General features: G+C 35.9%; 1 protein-coding gene across 18 annotated transcripts in view; it reads right to left on the bottom strand.

Moving 5' to 3' along the window:
* Positions 1-18,067, bottom strand: part of HMCN1 (hemicentin 1) — an 883,583-nt gene that overhangs the window by 74,173 nt on the left and 791,343 nt on the right. For all 18 annotated transcript variants that reach the window (XM_079903114.1, XM_079903100.1, XM_079903116.1 and 15 more), the window contains 4 exons: positions 17,942-18,023; positions 13,704-13,973; positions 12,852-13,022; positions 12,548-12,718 (listed from right to left, as the gene is read on the bottom strand). In XM_079903114.1, coding sequence (XP_079759240.1) covers positions 12,548-12,718; positions 12,852-13,022; positions 13,704-13,973; positions 17,942-18,023 — 694 coding nt within the window. The remainder of the gene's footprint in view (positions 1-12,547; positions 12,719-12,851; positions 13,023-13,703; positions 13,974-17,941; positions 18,024-18,067) is intronic.

Raw genomic sequence — 18,067 nt, forward strand, 5'->3', positions numbered from 1 at the left:
AGAATTCAGAATAATGATAGTAAAGATGATCCAAAATCTTGCCAATAGAATAGACAAAATGCAAGAAGCATTTAACAGGGACCTAGAAGAACTAAAGAGCAAACAAACAGTGATGAACAACACAATAAATGAAATTAAAGATTCTTTGGAAGGGATCAATAGCAGAATAACTGAGGCAGAAGAATGGATAAGTGACCTGGAGGATAAAATAGTGGAAATAACTACTGCAGAGCAGAATAAAGAAAATAGAATGAAAAGAACTGAGGACAGTCTCAGGGACCTCTGGGACAACATTAAACGCACCAGCATTCGAATTATAGGGGTCCCTGAAGAAGAAGAGAAAAAGAAAGGGACTGAGAAAATATTTGAAGAGATTATACTTGAAAACTTCCCTAATATGGGAAAGGAAATAGTTAATCAAGTCCAGGAAGCACAGAGAGTCCCATACAGGATAAATCCAAAGAGAAATACGCCAAGACACATATTAATCAAACTGTCAAAAATTAAATACAAAGAAAGCATATTAAAAGCAGCAAGGGAAAAACAACAAATAACACACAAGGGAATCCCCATAAGGTTAACAGCTAATCTTTCAGCAGAAACTCTGCAAGCCAGAAGGGACTGGAAGGACATATTTAAAGTGATGAAGGAGAAACACCAGCAACCAAGATTACTGTACCCAGCAAGGATCTCATTCAGATTTAATGGAGAAATTAAAACCTTTACAGACAAGCAAAAGCTGAGACAGTTCAGCACCACCAAACCAGCTTTACAACAAAGGCTAAAGGAACTTCTCTAGGCAAGAAACACAAGAGAAGGAAAAGACCTACAATAACAAACCCAAAACCATTAAGAAAATGGGAATAGGAACATACATATCGATAATAACTTTAAATGTAAAATGACTAAATACTCCCACCAAAAGACACAGATTGGCTGAATGGATACAAAACCAAGAACCATATATATGTTGTCTACAAGAGACCTACTTCAGACCTAGAGACACATACAGACTGAAAGTAAGGGGATGGAAAAAGGTATTTCATGCAAATGGAAACCAAAAGAAAGCTGGAGTAGCAATTCTCATATCAGACAAAATAGACTTTACAATAAAGACTATTAGAAGAGACAAAGAAGGACACTACATAATGATCAAGGGATCGATCCAAGAAGAAGATATAACAATTGTAAATATTTATGCACCCAACATAGGAGCACCTCAATACATAAGGCAAATACTAACAGCCATAAAAGATGAAATCGACAGTAACACATTCATAGTAGGGGACTTTAACACCCCACTTTCACCAATGGACAGATTATCCAAAATGAAAATAAATAAGGAAACAAAAGCTTTAAATGATACATTAAACAAGATGGACTTAATTGATATTTATAGGACATTTCATCCAAAAACAACAGAATACACATTTTTCTCAAGTGCTCATGGAACATTCTCCAGGACAGATCATATCTTGGGTCACAAATCAAGCCTTGGTAAATTTAAGAAAACTGAAATTGTATCAAGTATCTTTTCCAACCACAACGCTATGAGACTATATATCAATTACAGGAAAAGATCTGTAAAAAATACAAACACATGGAGGCTAAACAATACACTACTTAATAATGAAGTGATCACTGAAGAAATCAAAGAGGAAATTAAAAAATACCTAGAAACAAATGACAATGGAGACATGACGACGCAAAACCTATGTGATGCAGCAGAAGCAGTTCTAAGAGGGAAGTTTATAGCAATAGAAGCCTACCTTAAGAAACAGGAAACATCTTGAATAAACAACATAACCTTGCACCTAAAGCAATTAGAGAAAAAAACCCAAAAAAACCCCAAAGCTAGCAGAAGGAAAGAAATCATAAAAATCAGATCAGAAATAAATGAAAAAGAAATGAAGGAAACGATAGCAAAGATCAATAAAACTAAAAGCTGGTTCTTTGAGAAGATAAAGAAAATTGATAAACCATTAGCCAGACTCATCAAGAAAAAAAGGGAGAAGACTCAAATCAATAGAATTAGAAATGAAAAAGGAGAAGTAACAACTGACACTGAAGAAATACAAAAGATCATGAGAGATTACTACAAGCAACTCTATGCCAATAAAATGGACAACCTGGAAGAAATAGACAAATTCTTAGAAATGCACAACCTGCCAAGACTGAATCAGGAAGAAATAGAAAATAAGAAGAGACCAATCACAAGCAGTGATATTGAAACGGTGATTAAAAATCTTCCAACAAACAAAGGCCCAGGACCAGATGGCTTCACAGGGAAAGTCTATCCAACATTTAGAGAAGAGCTAACACCTATCCTTCTGAAACTCTTCCAAAATATAGCAGAGGGAGGAACACTCCCAAACTCAGTCTACGAGGCAACCATCACCTTGATACCAAAACCAGACAAGGATGTCACAATGAAAGAAAACTACAGGCCAATATCACTGATGAACATAGATGCAAAAATCCTCAACAAAATACTAGCAAACAGAATCCAACAGCACATTAAAAGGATCATACACCATGATCAGTGGGGTTTATTCCAGGAATGCAAGCATTCTTCAGTATATGCAAATCAATCAATGTGATACACCATATTAAGAAATTGAAGGAGAAAAACCATATGATCATCTCAATAGATGCAGAGAAAGCTTTCGACAAAATTCAACACCCATTTATGATAGAAACCCTCCAGTAGCCGTAAAGGGAACTTTCCTCAACATAATAAAGTCCATATATGACAAACCCACAGCCAACATCGTCCTCAGTGGTGAAAAACTGAAACCATTTCCACTAAGATCAGGAACAAGACAAGGTTGCCCACTCTCACCACTCTTATTCAACATAGTTTTGGAAGTTTTACCACATCAATCAGAGAAGAAAAGGAAATAAAAGGAATCCAACTCGGAAAGAAGAAATAAAGCCGTCACTGTTTGCAGATGACATGATACTCTACATAGAGAATCCTAAAGATGCTACCGGAAAACTACTAGAGCTAATCAATGAATTTGGTAAAATAGCAGGATACAAAATTAATGCACAGAAATCTCTGGCATTCCTATACACTAATGATGAGAAATCTGAAAGTAAAATCAAGAAAACACTCCCATTTACTACTGCAACAAAAAGAATAAAATATGTAGGAATAAACCTACCTAAGGAGACAAAAGACCTGTATGCAGAAAATTATAAGACACTGATGAAAGAAATTAAAGATGATACAAATAGATGGAGAGATATACCATGTTCTTGGATTGGAAGAATCAACATTGTGAAAATGACTCTACTACCCAAAAGAATCTACAGATTCAATGCAATCCCTATCAAACTACCAGTGGCATTTTTCACAGAGCTAGAACAAAAAATTTCACAATTTGTATGGAAACAAAAAAGACCCCAAAAAGCCAAAGCAATCTTGAGAATGAAAAATGGAGCTGGAGGAATCAGGCTCCCTGACTGCAGACTATATTACAAAGCTACAGTAATCAAGACAGTATGGTACTGGCACAAAAACAGAAAGATAGATCAATGGAACAGGATAGAAATCCCAGAGATAAACCCACGCATATATGGTTACCTTATTTTTGATAAAGGAACCAGGAATGTACAGTGAAGAAAGGACAACCTCTTCAATAAGTCTTACTGGGAAAACTGGACAGGTACATGTAAAAGTATGAGATTAGATCACTTCCTAACATCATACACAAAAATAAGCTCAAAATGGATTAAAGACCTACATGTAAGGCCAGAAACTATCAAACTCTTAGAGGAAAACATAGGCAGGACACTCTATGACATAAATCAGAGCAAGATCCTTTTTGACCCACCTACCAGATAAATGGAAATAAAAACAAAAATAAACAAATGGGACCTAATGAAACTTCAAATCTTTTGCACAGGAAAGGAATCCATAAATAAGACCAAAAGACAACCCTCAGAGTGGGAGAAAATATTTGCAAATGAAGCAAGTGACAAAGGATTAATTTCCAAAATTTATAAGCAGTTCATGCAGCTCAATAACAAAAAAACAAACAACCCAATCCAAAAATGGGCAGAAGACGTAGACATTTCTTCAAAGAAGATATACAGACTGCCAAAAAACACATGAAAGAATGCTTAACATCATTAATCATTAGAGAAATGCAAATCAAAACTACAGTGAGGTATCTCCTCACACTGGTCAGAATGGCCATCATCAAAAAATCTATAAACAATAAATGCTGGAGAGGGTGTGGAGAAAAGGGAACACTCTTGAACTGTTGGTGGGAATGTAAATTGATACAGCCACTATGGAAAACAGTATGGAAGTTCCTTAAAACACTAAAGGTAGAACTACCGTATGACCCAGCAATCCCACGACTGGGCATATACCCGGAGAAAACCATAATTCAAAAAGAGTCATATACCAAAATGTTCATTGCAGCTCTATTTACAATAGCCTGGAGATGGAAACAACCTAAGTGTCCATCAACAGATGAATGGATAAAGAAGATGTGGCACATATATACAATGGAATATTACTCAGCCATAAAAAGAAATGAAATTGAGCTATTTGTAATGAGGTGGATAGACCTAGAGTCTGTCATACAGAGTGAAATAAGTCAGAAAGAGAAAGACAAATACCGTATACTAACACATATATATGGAATTTAAGAAAAAAAATGTCATGAAGAACCTAGGGGTAAGACAGGAATAAAGACACAGACCTACTAGAGAATGGACTTGAGGATATGAGGAGGGGGAAGTGTAAGCTGTGACAAAGCGAGAGAGAGGCATGGACATATATACACTACCAAACGTAAGGTAGATAGCTAGTGGGAAGCAGCCGCATAGCACAGGGAGATCAGCTCGGTGCTTTGTGACCACCTGGAGGGGTGGGATAGGGAGGGTGGGAGGGAGGGAGACGCACGAGGGAAGAGATATGGGAACATACGTATATGTATAACTGATTCACTTTGTTATAAAGCAGAAACTAACACACCATTTTAAAGCAATTATACTCCAATAAAGATGTAAAAAAAAGAGCACCCGCCAAAAAAAATTTAATTTAATTTAATTTAATCAAACTACTATATGTAAATAAAATCTGAGCTTTTACCCCTAGCTAAGTATTTGTACTCTAAGCTCTGGAGATAGTGGAAGGGACAAGAAGCTAAGAAGCAAAGCTGTATAACAAATCTAGATACGGTTATGGACAATACAAATGTCTCCATAATGATAAGCTGGACCCTAGACTGCAAGGCCACATCTTTAAGCCTGATTCACCTTCACATTTAAAATGTACTTGGACTTTTCAACAACATGATGATTTGCACAGTTGTAACTCTTTGAAAAATTTTCCCCATTACATAATATTCATGAATTAAGAGTTCTAAATAACACACTCACCTGCTTCCTAAACAACAGTAAAAATTGACCGGGAGTTTCCAAGGAATGATATTAAGGCCTTCCTTTTGGTAACTAACATATTACACCATCTGACCACAAGACTGAAACAACATTATGTTTCCTACCAGGTGCAGGGGCTGAGAATCAACATTATGGTTTCTCTTATGTATAAGTCAGTATCAGGTCATAGTTTTGTTGAGGGGTATTTTCTAGATGTAGGGCTCAAAAAGTTTGTTGTTGTGGTCACCCAGTTTAACCAAGATATGAACCATAGGGCTGTAAGGTCTTGTCTAAATATTCTCTTAACCCAGTCTATAAGAATAAGTTGAAAAACAAGGAATGGAATTATCATTTGGTTGCTTTGCTTAGAAAATATTTTAAAACACATCTTGAATTTTCTTTTAATTACTGTTTTCTAGTTGAATTGACTACATATTCTTATACTTTTTAGACAGTCACACAAATTTATTTCAGCTGACAAGAATCTGCACTAAAAGTTATTTGACTAAACATAAAAGGAAAGAAGAAGGCCTTAATTAAATGGCAAATATTACTCAAGACTACTTCTTTATTAATTCAGATTACTGATGCTCATGGTTCTTATATATGGACTATGGGATTTCAAAATTCTGCCATTCCAATCATTTTAATATGTTCTATTTCCAAGGCTGTTGGTTAACAAAAGTCTTTATCTCTTACAATATAAAGACTTATGATACATGCATTTTTTGGAGGACCACAATTAGGTGACATTTGTTCATTTATTATCTGTGTAGTTTCTATTATATATGAATAGAGGTTTCCAGCTTAAGATCCTTTAAATTTTTAAAATCAATACAGAAAACCCTAACCAAAATTAAATTTCATGGCATAAAATGCGGTAGGGTTGAAATGTTTCTTTGATGTGAGTGGAACGATAGCAAGAAAAAAGAGGAAAGACAATATAAACCAGAGAAGGCATAAAACATCATGGTATCTAAATAATATAATACAAAAGAAAACAGCTATGGAGGAATTAGTACATTGAAAAAAAAAGTAAAATATAATAGATGAGTTGGTTGTTATACTATGTTGCAGTTGTGATTCTGGAAAGGTAGGAGAGCATGGTGCTTATAAGCAGGGATTCTGGAGCAGATGCCCTGGGCCTGAATAACCACTCTGCCCTTACTAGCTGTACGATCCTTGACAAGTTACTTGGCTTCTGTGCGCCTAGTTTCACCATCTGCCATATATGGATAAGCAAAGAACCTACCTTATTAGGATGGGCATGAGGAATAATGAGTTGATAGATGAAAAGTCCTTGAGCAGTGTAAGACACACAGTATTACATGAGTGTGAGCTCTGAGCTAGTACTGCTATTCTTCACTCAAAGTTCTCAACGATTTTCAGAATAACACTTAAAAAAAGCTCATTCTTTATCTGTAACAATATATTTTTTATGATTGTCTCAAATGGCAGCAGGATGGCCTACCCCAGAAGATACCCATCTTTTTTAGAGGGAGGATTGTCAGTTTAGAAATATCTTCTAACTGGGGGAGGACAAGATAGGCCTAAAATATCAATTCGTACCAGAAAGTCGAAGCGTTCATGAAATGATGGGGACATATCAAGAGGACACTGAAGCTAGGATCCCTCAAGGGATCTCCACTAACCAAATCTAGGACAATTTGTGCATCACAATAAATGAAGACAGTAGTGCATTATAAACCACTGAATGAAATGATATTTGAGTTCTTACTGATATAAGTGAAAAAAAAGGAGAAAAAGAAAATTCTTTCTTACAATAGAAAGCCAGTAGGGGACTTCCCTGGTGTTCGAGTAGTTAAGATTCTGTGCTTCCAATGCAGAGGGTGTGGGTTCAATCCCTGATTGGGAACTATGATCCCACATGGTGCACGGCATGGCCAAAGAGCAAAAAAACCAAAGAAAAAATGCAATTAAAAAAAAAAAAGAAAGCCAATAATAGATGTAGAAGATATGATGGAGTTATAAATGTTTTGTAAGATCATAGCAATAGCTGATTTAAAACAAAAATAAATCATAAGTAGATGCTAAAACTAGTAGATAAAAGATTGATAAGAAACAAGATGTTTATGAAGTCTTTAAGTTTCCCTACAAAATACTTATTAGTTACAAAGGTAAAAATAGTAACGACACAGTGGAAGACACCACTTTAAACAAGTGAACAAAGTTAACATCACCAGCTTGGGACAAATTCTGACATCATACACTATCTCATATGATGCACTGAGAAGGACACAAAACCATTTCTGTGATGTTTCTGCCAAAATGCAAAACCTGAATCTAATCATGAAGAAATATCAGACACATCTAAATGGAAACTCTTTTACAAAATGATTAGCCTGTATACTTAAAAAATAGCAAGGCCATAAAAGGTAAAAAGTGACTAAGGAATTGTTCCAGTTGAAAGGGACTAAAGAGACTTGACACATAAACACAAGTGTGATCCTGGACTAGATCTTGCAGTGGGAAAAAGAGTTATGAAGCATATATGACTGGGACAACTAATAAAATTTTAATGTGAACCGTGGATTAGGTAATAAGACTTAATTAGTATTGTATGAATGTTAAATTTCTTGATTTTGATAACTGTTTATAAAAGAGAATGTTCTTGTTTTAGGAAATATACAGAATAGGTGAATCTGGGTAGGGGTATACAGAAGTTCCTTGTACAATTCTTGCAACTTTTCTGTAAGTTTGATTAAGCACAAATTTTTACTAAAAGAAAATCTCATTAAACCATGTGAGGCAAAAACTAACAGAACTGCAAAGAGAAATGGATGAATCCACCATAATAGACAGAGACTCCAATACTCCTCTATCAGAAATGGACAGATCCAGCAGGCAGAAAATCAGTAAGGAAAGGATTGAACTCAAGAACAACATCAATCAACTGGATGTAGTTGACATCTATATACTATTTCATCCAACAACAGCAGAATAAACATTCTTCTCAGGCTCACATGGAACACTCACCAAGGTAGAACACATTCTGAGCCATAAAATACACTTTAACAAATTTAAAAGAATAGAAATCATATAATGTCTGCTCTCAGATCACAATGGAATCAAGCTAGAAATCAATAACAGAAAGATAGCTGCAAAATCCCCAAATATGTGGAGACTAAACAACACACTACTAAATAATACCTAGGTCAAAGAAGAAATCTAAAGAGATATTAAAAATATTTTGAATTAAATGAAAACATAAGTTATCAAAATTTGTGGGATGCAGCAGAAGTAATGCTTAGAGGGAAGTTCATAGCATTGAATGCATATATTAGAAAAGATCAAAATAAGTTATCTACATTTCTACGTTAGGAAACTAAAAAAGAAGAGCAAATTAAATCCAAAGTAAGATGAAAAGAAATAGTAACAATTAGAGCAGAAATCAGTGAAAATGAAAGTAGGAAATCAATAGATAAAAATCAATGAAACCCAAAGCTGGTTCTTTGAAAAGATCATAAAATCAATAAGCCTCTAGCCAGGCTAGCCAAGAAAAAAGGAGAGAGAGAATACAAATTATTAATATCAGAAATAAAAGAGGGGGGATCTATTAAAGAAATTGAACCAATAATTAATAACCTTCCAAAACAGAAAACACCAGTACCAGATGGGTTCCCTGCTGAATTTTACCAAATGTTTGTGGAAAAAATTATACCAATTCTCTACCTTTCTTTCAGAGGACAGAAGCAGAGAGACTACTTCCTAACTCATTCTATGAGACCAGCGTTACCCTAATACCAAAACCAGACAAAGACATTATAAGAAAAGGAAACTACAGGCCAATATCTCTCATGAACGTAGATGTAAAAATTCTCAACAAAATATTAGCAAGTTGAATCCAACCATGTATAAAAAGAAAATCTCTTCAGCCCCTACGGTGCTGACATACCCCCTGGATGAAAAAGAGTATCTTTGGCTATTTGCCCATTTTGCAGTGGTATACTGATAAATGTTTAACAACCAGCTCTCTGGGAGTAGGGAGGGAAACTCTGAGTTATAGCATCTGCAATTTTTGTGGTGCCAAACACTTCCACTGTGGTCAATATCTACCTACTAATATGATGTCACTAAACTCTCAGTGGGAAGAGATACATGCTCTCAGTGGCAAGATCCAGAACACCACTGACAATATGCCAAAATAACAGCTAAATTCAATCAATATAGAGGCTGGGAGATAACCAAAGAAAGACAGAAGAACAGTAAACCAACAGAAAAGTGAGCAAAACAGCAGTAAGCCAATAGTTACTCAACATGAAGAGAAAAAAAATCCTGACTTTTGTTTTATGACATTTACTAATATCATTTAGCTTTTCATTATATAGACATTAGATATCATAGCTGACAAACTGTACAAAGGTTGCTCTAATCCAGTATTTCTGGTTCTTTTTACTTTGATATATTATTCTATTATAATTAGATTTCTCATTTTTCAAGATTAAAAGAACTTGGCTTTTGGTTTATTTTAAGATTTCATAACAGTTAATTAATTTTTGTAACGTAATAGAAGTTCTGAACTGCAAATCAAGATACCCAGGATCTAAGCAAATTGGCTTGGGAATCAGACAGACCTGGGTTCAAATCCTTAATTCACTTTTAGGAGGTGTGTAACCTCAATGAATTAATTATCATATATTTTCTGAATCTTAGTTTCCTTTTCTGTACAATAGAATGCAATATCCAAATGCAGAGGTAACTACGACTCATTTTTGTTTGTCAATATCCCTTTTTTAGACCATCTCAGCTAAGGTGGCTCTCCCAGTTATGCTCTATCACTTCAACTCTTTGAGTTTGTCCTGTATGCTTATCAATATCTGAATGATATTCTAATTACAGCAGTTAGAATGGTGCTCAATAAGTATCTGTTGGATGAATGAATGATTAAAAGAATGAATTAACAGCCACTCTTCTATTCCATATGATTTCTTTCAGGCTGTCAAACAAGAAACCTTGCCCCTCTTGATACAAGGTGGGCAACTAGCCCAAGCTGGCTCTCAGAGCAGTATCCTTCTCCTGGACTACCTGAGTTCAGAGGTGAGCCTGGGACCCAAACAAAATCAAAGAGCGTTCTTTCGCAGAGGCTGATACCAATTATGAGAGAGAGAGAGGAACTTTTTTCCTCTGAGGCCTTTGATTATAAGGCCTCTGTGAGCCAGCTGCCGGAAGTCATATTTCCCACCACATGGAAAGAGTTTAATGGAGAAATAAAGGCAGAGAAAGGAAAGCAGAGATGAGAGATGGAAAACATACTAGTGAAAACATGCTAGTAAAAACATTAGCCAAATCCTTGGATTCAATCATACCTGAAAGTAGAATTTTCTATGTAAGCTACGTATTTAAGTTTGATTTCTGTCACTTTAACCTGAAAGAGCCCTAATATACCACACCCAGTAATATTCACTGTAAGAATATTTGCCCCAAACAGTTTTGCCACCAACTAATTGGCTGTAAGGTAATTTTGCTGTGAAAGATAAAACAATGATCAACAGGTTCGACAGTTTGGTTTCAACTAGTTGACAGTGGTTTCATTTCTCCATTGACTCAGTGCTCCCATTTTTATATTATACACATCTTAGGCCTCATAATGGTCACTACAGTGACGAGCAGATGTGAGGGTCTTAAAATAGTGGATGCTAACAACTATGTATAATGACTTGATAGAAAATACGGTGATAAGAAAACTTACAGGAAATGTGAAATGAGAGCGTGTAAAGCCAGATCGCATACTATACTAAAATGATAATATATCAGTTTGCAAATCCTTTGGTGAGCACAGTCATCCCTCTCACCTGTCAAAAGCAAAAGTTTACCAAGCTATGGCAAATATAAAAGGGGCAGCTAGTAATTCATAATGGTCTTCAAGAGCATTAATTATCGATTCTTTAGCTAATTCAGATACTACAGATTGCTCTCCAAGCTGTCTTTATAAAATCTATCACACAATATTAGAAGTTGGAGGCAAAAGAATCAAGCTCCTCTTATCGCCGCAAAAGGAAACGGTTACATGCTTCCCGGTAAGTTTCTTGAAAATGGTGACATTTTTTGCTATTTGATAGTGGAGAACACTATGTAGCCAGAATTTTAGTATTTGGGACAGAATCTGGCTTAGATGATTTGGTGAAATATAAGGACTGAAATTGTGATGGAACATTTAAATGTAGTCCAGATATGTAGGACCAGTTATGTATGTTACATATATTGATAAGAAATAGCATCCCTCGTCTGTTCATTTTACATTCAGGGATATCTGAAAAGACTTACAGCAGATTTTTTGTATATCAAAAAGAATTTATGTCCAACAAAAGATCCTGAATCCTTAATGAACAACTCTGAGAAAGGAAGTATCATCGTTTTCTAAGACATACCCCAATACAACTATAACATGAATTTACACACATTTTAAATGTATTCAAATATTTTCTCTATTTTCATTTTTCATGACAAAATGTTTTAAAAATTTTGTTTTTAATTTTTCATCTTAATTATATCCTTTTAAATGTTCCTCTTTTATTTTATCTTTATTATTTTATCTTCTACAACAAAATTGTCTTACGGTCTGTTTAGTTGTGCAGCAAAACTGCCTGCAGCAAAGGTTCTTACAGTGAAGATACCTAGAACCCTAAAATACCTATGTTGTAGTGCTGTTTCACAAAGTCAAAAACAACATGTAGATAAAGTACTGAGCATGGTTCCTAGCACATGACACATATTTAGTGAATGGTAGCTAATATTATTTTACTCCTCACCAGCTGTGTGTTTCTGGGCAGGTCTTTAACCTCTCTAGGCTTCATTTATTTCACGTGAAAACGAATGACTGGATTAGCTGTTATCTAAGGTCCTCATTATCTCTAAAATTCCATTAATTTGATTAAATCTACATGATTAAAAATACACCACAATTTAGAGCCTTTTATCATGTTCAGTTATATCAGGTATTTGATGTAACACTGATTAATGTCATACCTTCACAAGTTCATCCATGAGACAGGACTAAGAACACACAAAATGAATATGTTCAAGGGTTGAGGCCATAACATCTCTTCACAATAAAGAAGAAAAGGTAATTATAACTCCTTTGTAGGAGTTAGAAAGATGCAAGTTTTGCTTATTGGTGGATTCTCACCTGGGCAAGGTCTAATGTTGCACATGATTATTTCCACAGCATTCCCTTCACATGGCTGCCCACCATGCTGAGCTGATGGATTATTGCAAGTTCTGGTCCTGGTCCGGTTGCCATGTCCGCAGCTCCTTGTGCATTCTTCCCAAGGGCTCCACTCTGACCAGTTACCATCCACTATCCAAAGGTGACACATTACACCATTAGATATATTTCAGTTGAAAGAACTAATAGTGAGACAAGCCATAGTTAGGGAACAGAAATGAGTATCTACTGAATACGTGCCTGTCCGGTGAATAAAGAGGTTTACCTGGACACAGCTTATGTTGACAGTTCCGCATTTCTGAATCCGATCCCTGGCAAGGCTTCCCACCATTGGCTGGAGAGGGGTTGTTGCATACACGACTCCTCTTTTGGATGCCTTTCCCACAGGTGACACTGCAGGATCTCCAGGTTGACCACTGGGAAAAGCCACCATGAACTGCAAGTAAAACATTGTACTTGGTCTCTGTTTTTGTAAGTAAAAAAATTGTTAAGTCAGATTTCATTTAAGATATGCACTGGGTCTAGCGCTGAATCTATGAAGGCTGAGAGATTGCTTATGGAAGCTCTTCTTTACTGTAAAATTAAAACCTAAGCAAGATATGTATAACTGATTCACTTTGTTATACAGCAGAAACTAACACACCATTGTAAAGCAATTATACCCCAATAAAGATGTTAAAAAAAAAAAAAAAAACCTAAGCAAGAGAGAAGAACTTCAAACTGCTAACTAGGGTTTCTTCCCAGCTCCAGTCCTGACTCATCTGGACATGGCTGTTGAAAGAGTCAGTGACCAAGAAATTTATATGCTATTTACCGTTTGGAAATAAGTCATTCTTTAAAGCAAAAATATGCATTGATTTTTGAGAATAAATTTAACCTAGTTTTGAATACAAAATTCAGTTCGGGATTTTGAATTATTAACGTGGTATTCTGCAGCTCTCATCGGTATTGTTTCAGTCCTTTCAGTTTGTGATGTGATTTTTGTCCTAGCCCTATAATCTAGAAGTATCTTAAAGGTAGAGGAGACTTGGACTAAGATGCTTAACGATTTTTATGATTTCGATCACTCCAGCTGCTGTTTAACATGAATATCCCAGGGTGAACGAATCACACTCACCCTGCACTATTACTGGCACTCTGACAAGGACAGAACCCATCAAGTTTCGAGCAACACATTCATATTCGGATGTATCTTCTTTCTGAGCGGCGGTGATATATAATGAGTTGTTGGACAACACATTAATTCGCTCATCCCAGGGGATAGAGTGCCCCTGACGGGACCATGTAATGGTTGGATGAGGCTCTCCAGTTGCCTGACAATTCAAGACGACTTTGCCACCAGCATTAATAATAGTTTCTATTGGCTCAAGAGTGATAACAGGAGGACCTATGGAAAAAAGCACATAGTATTTGTTAGTTTTTGTGGAATCATATTAACATTTTAAGCCATATTATATAGTAACATTATTTTGAAAAAAGTTAGGCTGATTTTTTAATACACTGTAGCTTCTCAACTATTAAGGTTGTAATGGCTATTGATAGAATGTTTTATTTAGTAAATGGCAAAAATTTAAAATCCCCAAGCAGTCTAGCCTAGAGCATGGGCTCTGCAGTCATGCTTTTCTGGATTCAAATTTTGTCTCTGCTCTTTACTACCTTTTTGAATCATTGTGTCCTTAAAAATGGTCCCTAGTTCACAGGATCTTGTTTGACTCGACTAAGATGATGTAAGCACAGCTCTTCAACAAGGTAAGCACACAATATTATTAGGACTATTGTTATTGTTAACAAGGTAAGCACACAATATTATTAGTACTGTTGCTGTTACTATCATTGCTTTTGTCTGTGTTTTACATGGTGAACATTCAGTTCTTTCCCTTACATTATTTTTGAGGTAGGGATTCATTATCAACTTATTCTTTCACCAGTGGTCATCATTCTTTAATAAACATATATGAAGAACCTACTTTTTGCCAGGCATTGTGCTAGATGCTGGGGGCACAGATATAATTTCTAGCCTCAAGGAGCTAACAGTCCACTTATAAGACAGACAAATAACTCATTATTGAGCTGTGCTATAATTTACCTGTAGAATTTGGTAATAGAATAGGTAGAATAGAGTTTAGTATACAATAGGTAAAATTGTGGTAATCTGGGAGCATAAACAATAGTGACTCAACAGATCATACAGAAGCATGTCACTGGAAATGAAGAGGAAAAGGAAAATATTCAAGAATTGTTAAGAAGGTGGGAGTGATAGAACTTAGCCATTGAATGGTATGGAATAAAGGGAGGAATTGATGACTACAGGGTTTTGATTTGGGCAATATAGTATATCTTTGGGCAATCCAGCAGAACATAGGAGATAGAACAGATTTGTTGGGAGGGAGTAAGGAATGATAATTTGCATCCATTTAGAACTGCTGAGCTTGAGATATCTGTAGGACATTCGAATGGAGATGTCTACACCACAGTTGGATATTCATATCCAGAGCTCAGAATAGAGATATGGGCTAGAAATATAGATTTGTGAGTCTTTCGTGAGTGGATAAGATTGCTTCAGAAGTGAGTCTAAAATCAGAGGAAGAGATCCAAAGACATAAACTATTACAACATCATTATTTAAGAAATGGACAGAAAATGAGCCTGTAATTGAGTTTCTTCCTTGAAGAAACTCAGGAGAAAAGGGTATCCTGGCAACCAAAGGGAGTTTCAAGAAGGAGGAAGAGGTTAACAGTATCTATACTGGATGATAGCTATTCAAATAAAGTTGTTGGAAAGAATGTAAAAGGAATTGCAAAAAACTGCTGACAGAATGTTTGTCTTTATACTGGTCTACAGTGTCAGGATAGAATATGAAAGACTTCATGGAGAAGAAGCTTGGACTGGATTTTTAAAAATGAGTAAGATTACATATAGCAGAAAGGAGGCTCCCTGGAGAGAAGGAAATAGCATAGAGATGGGTTTAGTTTTGAAAGGATGATTCATCCAGGAGAGCAGTAGCATGCAGGTTTTAAACATCTGGTTAAAATCTTATAAGAAAATCAGAAGGGTTTATGTTTGAATAGGTAAGCAAAGGGGATTGTGCTTATTCTTGATAGAGTATGTCGGGATGACAGTGGTGTTTTAGTGAGACTGAACTGAATGGTGGAATGATTTGCTCAGTGAGAGTTAATGCAATCATATAATTCAAGGCAGTGGCTGCACATTATAGACCAGGAAATGTATCTGGAATGATGGAACATAAAACAAAAATAGAAGTAAAATGTGTTTTATTGTGACATTACTATGCTAGTATTTTATGTAAAGGTACCACTGACATGTCTTTTACAAAAGTAATTATTTCATATGAGGTTTGAATCCCTCAGTGAGTGTTATTAGTGTATTATTCATATATATGCCCACATCATCCTATACAATTGCCTTCTTACTTGATGTTTACATTAACATCACTCTAGGAACTTTCAGGGCTGGTGCTTTTCCTTCTCTCCCAGTGATGAGATTACATAATGTATTCAATGAACTGTTGCTGAATAAAGTAAATGCCTCAGACTAATCACGTAACGCTAAATAACAACAAAATGAATCACGTAACGCTAAATAACAACAAAATGAATAGATGAGCTTGTCTGTTCATATTATTATGGCCAAAGAAAGTGTTAAATAAAACTTAGAATCTTAATTTAGATTGCACATTTGAACATTTCCAACTGCACATAAGGCTATAAATTAATTCAACAATAAAATTCCATATGTACATCTTTCAAAGTTGAATTAATTCTATCAGTCACATAATGATCAGTTAAATACGAGCATTTTATCTAAATGAAGACATTCCTTCTGGTGCTTTAATCTTAATTTTAAACAAATTATATTTTTGGCTTTTTTATATCCCTCATTTATTACAATGAATTTATTGTCAGTATGTAGATGAGCTAATCTAATCTAATGCAGCTTTTCTTAAACTGTCAGTGGAACACTCTTCCAGGAGAGATTAATCATGAGATGACCTACCTACACTCACCCAACAAAGGGGTGAGGAAGGTTTCACGGAAATAACATTTTTTGGGGGAAATGTAGAATATTATATTTTCCTCTTGTTGAGTTATAACTAACTCACATCTGCATATTAACATTTCTGGAAATATCTGCAGTAAAGAAATTGGTGCACCTAAGCAGGGCTTGGCATATACTAGGTGCTCTTTATATATTTAATAAATGAATAAACCTTGTTTAATCTATTTTTTTCTCAGACTTATTCAATCATGGCACTCTTTTTTCCTAATGACACCCCACAAAGTTATCATTTGGTAGATATGTATTTTAATAAAACATTGTCTTAGCAGGACATACAAACAACCTGAGTGTGTCTTTCAATGGATGAATGGATAAAGAAAATATGGTATATATATAATAGTTTGGCAAACAGCTGTTAGTTTGGCAAACAGCTGTTAGTAAATGCTAGTCTACAGCATCTCTCAATAGTGAATAAAGAAAATGTAAATAAATTCACCCTGTTAATTACTGAGCCTAGTCTCAAAATAAGCTGATTTCCTTAAATTGTCAACCGAATAACATTGTTCTCGGGTCAGCCCCTGAAGTGGTTCTGGGGACTGTCCAGGGAGCCATTGGAGTCTTTCATGTTTTTCTAATTATGAAAACCTGTCTTCCAATGGTTTATACTGAGGGCCTTCATCATGAACATGATAATCCTGCTCGGAGCACATAGTTATTTCACGGCAGATTGACAGCAATCGAGCTGGAGCACTCTTTTTTTTTTGCGGTACGTGGGCCTCTCACTGTTGTGGCCTCTCCCGTTGCGGAGCACAGGCTCCGGACGTGCAGGCTCAGCGGCCATGGCTCACGGGCCCAGCCGCTCCGCGGCATGTGGGATCTTCCCAGACCGGGGCACGAACCCGTGTCCCCTGCATCGGCAGGTGGACTCCCAACCACTGCGCCACCAGGGAAGCCCCAAGCTGGAGCACTCTTGAGTTCACTTACATTAGTCTTTATTTTCAACACTTATTTTTCAAGTGCCAGAAAATGATATTTTTGTAAGTTCATTACAACAACCGTGAGGAGCTATACGAAGGGTACTCGATTGAATATATTGCAAACAACACAAAAAGCTCTGCTACCAAGCAATTGCAAGTGTGAGCTGCATGTGTTAGATAAAATATATTGCAAAATTATATCAGTCTTATGCTTGGTAACAGCTGCTCCATCAGCAGCAGAAAAGTAAATTAGACAGACTCTGAAAGCTACCATTAATGTACCTGCTAGAAAGTTAAATGAACAATTAAATGGACATTTCTTAAAACAAGTGTTTAATTAGAGTTTGATTAAGCAGCTTACTCTGCAGAGTCAGGCTCATGCTGCGCTCCACCACCCCAGCTTCATTGGTAGCTACACATGTATAGTCACCGGCATCTTCATTCTACGGAAATAAGCAGTGTTTTATAAAAATATGTGCCTATAGAA

This window comes from Stenella coeruleoalba (assembly GCF_951394435.1).
Source record: "Stenella coeruleoalba genome assembly, chromosome: 1".
In the NCBI taxonomy this organism is placed as follows: Eukaryota; Metazoa; Chordata; class Mammalia; order Artiodactyla; family Delphinidae; genus Stenella; species Stenella coeruleoalba.